We start from the raw sequence: 3,727 nt of genomic DNA, 5'->3' as shown, positions 1-3,727 counted from the left end.
TCTGAAATAATTCTATTCAACAAATTTTTATTTGAAATTTTAATTTAATCAACGTCTGAAATAATTCTATTTAACAAATTTTTATTTGAAATTTTAATTTGACATCTGAAATTAATTTTGTGATCAAAGCTGCCCAAACCACTACTACTGTGGTGCCAAGATTGATTGCATCATTAGATGTCACAACATGAATCATCAATGACATTGCTATTTAAATTAGATTTCAATGTGCATGCAGGAAAGATATTACTTCTGTTTTTAGATACATTTTACAGTTGAATTTAAATCAAATTAATTAATAAAAACTGGGTTAATTGACATCATGTAATATAAATGGCATTCGGGAATTCATGTTTAAAGGTGCTTAAATTAAATAAAATAATAAAAATGTGTTAATAAATATAATTTTTTTATTTCATTAGTATATAATTGGTGTTCAGGATGATATTTAATGGTGTTAATTAAATGCATGAACAATTTTATAACAACAAAATGTACAGAGAATATTCAATTTAAATTTTAATGTAACATATTATACAAAAATCATGCATATATATCTATTAAATCATTATTAGGTTCTCATTATCATTAATATTTTAGCAATTATTATTTTACTAAATATAAATATAAATTTTATTTAATTCTGAGAGTGCTCTCAGAATCAAATGCACTTTTATCATTTCCATTGTTTCAGGAGTTTAACAACATCATTTCATGTTGGTAAACTCCTTAACCTCTCTCCATTTGACAAGGAAGTTTTTGTCAACTTTCACTCCTTCTGATGATGTCTTGCTTTGTTTCAATTGAAATCACCTTTCTGTTTTTTTAGAAGCCATGATTTGCACAACACTTGATTAAATGTAAATACTAGTGATGTAACGAATATTCGGCTACTATTCGGTATTCGGCCTAATATCAAATATTTAATCACTATTCGGCCGAATACCTAAAAACAGGAGTAAGAAATAACAAAACACAGTAAATTAATCATTTTGGTAACTTTTATCAATGTTGAGCATACATTTCAAGTTCGAGAAAGCGCAATTGTTTGCTTATTTATGTAAAAGATCAAAGGAAAGTAATATAACTAAGTTATTTATTTAAGAGATCAAAAAAGGGTCATGAAAATTACCTACTTACTATGTAGTTTAGTCATCTATATACCCGTATATAAAAGAACAAGTCCTGATGGGATAATTAACGCAGAGCCAAAACTACTGGTGCCAGAATCTTAAAAATTTGAGGGTATGTTTATTTTGTAACGTTTAGGCGTACTAAGAAAAGATTTTACGAAATTAAACTCTAAAGGAGTGAAAAGGGGTAAAAAAATTGTATGAAAATTTTTACTGCATGGGCACATTAGATCGAAACTTAGGTCATAAAATGTGAAAAAATAATAATTAATGATCTGTAATTTTATGAAANTTAGGCGTACTAAGAAAAGATTTTACGAAATTAAACTCTAAAGGAGTGAAAAGGGGTAAAAAAATTGTATGAAAATTTTTACTGCATGGGCACATTAGATCGAAACTTAGGTCATAAAATGTGAAAAAATAATAATTAATGATCTGTAATTTTATGAAATTATCCTTTATTATAAACTTGAAAATTAAATTAAGTTTTTTGTTTCATTGTACAAAATTATTTATTATAACTGAAGTCAATAAGTGCTAGGTTATGGTGCAGAAAAATCAACTTTTCCACATTTTTGGGAAAAAGTCTGTTCCTCTTTTCTTCGTATACATTTCCTGCTTCACTAAAAAACCTCTCTGAATACACACTGCTTGCAGGAACTGATAAGTACTTAGCAGCCAGTTTGACTAAACATTGGGAAAATTTAGATTTATGTGTAGCCCACCAGGCAAATGGATCGTCGTTTCTCTTTAAAGTTTTCATGCTCAAGTACTTATCAAGGTCACCTGCTATGATGTTCTTTGAAGTAGAAGCTATTCCGACTCCGTTGTCATCATCGGTAAAGTTCTCAGCAACTACTTCATCATAGCACTCCCAGAAAGATGTGTGAATGCTTTGTCCAGGCTCATCGGTTCTTTTACGTTTAGATTGCACAGGAGAAGAATGCACGCTTTCATCGCTGCTGGTATCATAGTCTGAAACTAAATCTTCAAGCAGAATGTACTGCTGGACTCTTTCTTTTTGCAGTTGGTTCATGAAGAAATTCGTCTTAAACCTTGGATCTAACAAAGTTGATATCAGGTAGTTATTATTATTGTCAATCTTTGAAAAATGTTGTTTTATCCCTTGTTGCATGGCGATCGCCATAAACTTTAGTTCAGGTGCTAGGTCAGAAGACACGGCCTTGTTGCATTAGTAGTTAAGAGTAACAACATGGGGAATAATTTCAGATAAGCATGAGTAGTTTGAGCTAGTAATTTTTGTTATCTCTTCAAATGGCTTTAATAATTTCAGTAATTGGTCTACAATCTCCCACTGCTCTGCCGTCAGATTAGACATGTTTGCTGTATCAGTTAAAGGGAAATAGCTTGTTTTTGTTCAAGAAGCCTTTCTAACATATAACAACACGGTGGAATTCTACCTTTTATATCTTGCACTAAATTATGTTTGGCTATTCCCAGCTCTTCCTGAATTTTTTTCAGTTTTTCTTGTGCAGTACTCGAATGATTAAAGTGGGTTACTATTTTTCGTCCCACAGCAATAGTTTCTCTGATCTCAGGTTGAATTTTGAGTGTCTTTGATTACTAACTGTAGTGTATGTATGAAGCAACATGCAGAATTCATTTTAGCCTCACTGACAGCCTTAACAATATTGTGCCCATTGTCATGAACAATGACGTGAATTTTTGATAAAGGGCATTCCCACAGGCTCAGTATTTCTTGCAGAGCATTTGCTATATTTTGCGCAGTATGTTGACCTTCAGAGTGTTTACATTAAGTGCAGCATGTGTCAAGTTAAAATCGCTGTCAAACCAGTGTGCAGTGAAACTGAGGAAACTGACAGAATTTAGCAAGCATGTCCACAAGTCGGTAATGATTGATATATAATCTGTGTTTTCAAGCTTTTTTTTAATCTTTGTTACTACTTTTCCATAAAAAAAAGGAATTATTTTCTCTGAAAAGTACGGTCTACTCAGTATGGCATATCTTGGCAGGATCTCATTTAACAATCTTTTCAAACCAGATCTTTCAACTATGTTCACTGGTTCATTATCAATTGCTATCATTTCGGCAATCAGATAATGGTATTTCACAGCCCGAGGGTCATTTATATCCCACTTTTTTGTTTTTTCTTGGCAGTCGTAAAGGGTTAATTGCTTCGTGGACTTACTTGAACAGGGAACGACATCATCCGCTGTGTTTTCTTTCGTTGAGATATAGATTTATGTATTTTCTGATACTTCTCCTTGTGTTTGTTCTTTAAATGATTTATCAAACCGGACGTCGAAGCTTTTTTCCCCTTGCCTCCACGAGAAATTTTTGTATCACATACTTTGCATTGCACATTACGCGAATCTTCGTCATTTTCTTCAAAGTAAATCCAAACTGAAGACCTTTTTTTACTCATCGTACTGTTCCAAAGTCACAAACCTCTTAAAAAGATCGATTGCAAATAAAATAACTTAACTTGCATCTAAATATCAACAACTGCCGAATGATATCGGGCTATTTACGGCTATTACATAAATTATAAACCAATTTGGCACTAGAGATAGACGTTAGGCGCCATCTCATATTAACTTTAATAATTATA

The 3,727-nt window shown here is 31.8% G+C and overlaps 2 protein-coding genes across 2 annotated transcripts in view; one reads left to right on the top strand and one right to left on the bottom strand.

Moving 5' to 3' along the window:
• Positions 1-1,537: 1,537 nt before the first annotated feature.
• LOC111626161 (zinc finger BED domain-containing protein 1-like) lies at positions 1,538-2,212 on the bottom strand. Its single transcript, XM_023369463.1, has one exon. It carries the CDS (start codon positions 2,167-2,169, stop codon positions 1,642-1,644), a length of 528 nt encoding a protein of 175 aa, XP_023225231.1. The 5' UTR covers positions 2,170-2,212; the 3' UTR covers positions 1,538-1,641.
• The window catches only part of LOC111626162 (7,8-dihydro-8-oxoguanine triphosphatase-like), a 7,432-nt gene continuing 5,782 nt past the window's right edge, over positions 2,078-3,727 (top strand). Inside the window, exon 1 of the mRNA XM_023369465.1 lies at positions 2,078-2,214. Coding sequence (XP_023225233.1) covers positions 2,132-2,214 — 83 coding nt within the window. The 5' untranslated portion in view covers positions 2,078-2,131. The remainder of the gene's footprint in view (positions 2,215-3,727) is intronic.

This window comes from Centruroides sculpturatus, unplaced genomic scaffold (assembly GCF_000671375.1).
Source record: "Centruroides sculpturatus isolate CEXI.00-Female unplaced genomic scaffold, Cexi_2.0 scaffold472, whole genome shotgun sequence".
In the NCBI taxonomy this organism is placed as follows: domain Eukaryota; kingdom Metazoa; phylum Arthropoda; class Arachnida; order Scorpiones; family Buthidae; genus Centruroides; species Centruroides sculpturatus.
The sequence above is the reverse complement of the archived record's forward strand: the minus strand, read 5'-3'. Positions and strand labels throughout refer to the sequence as shown.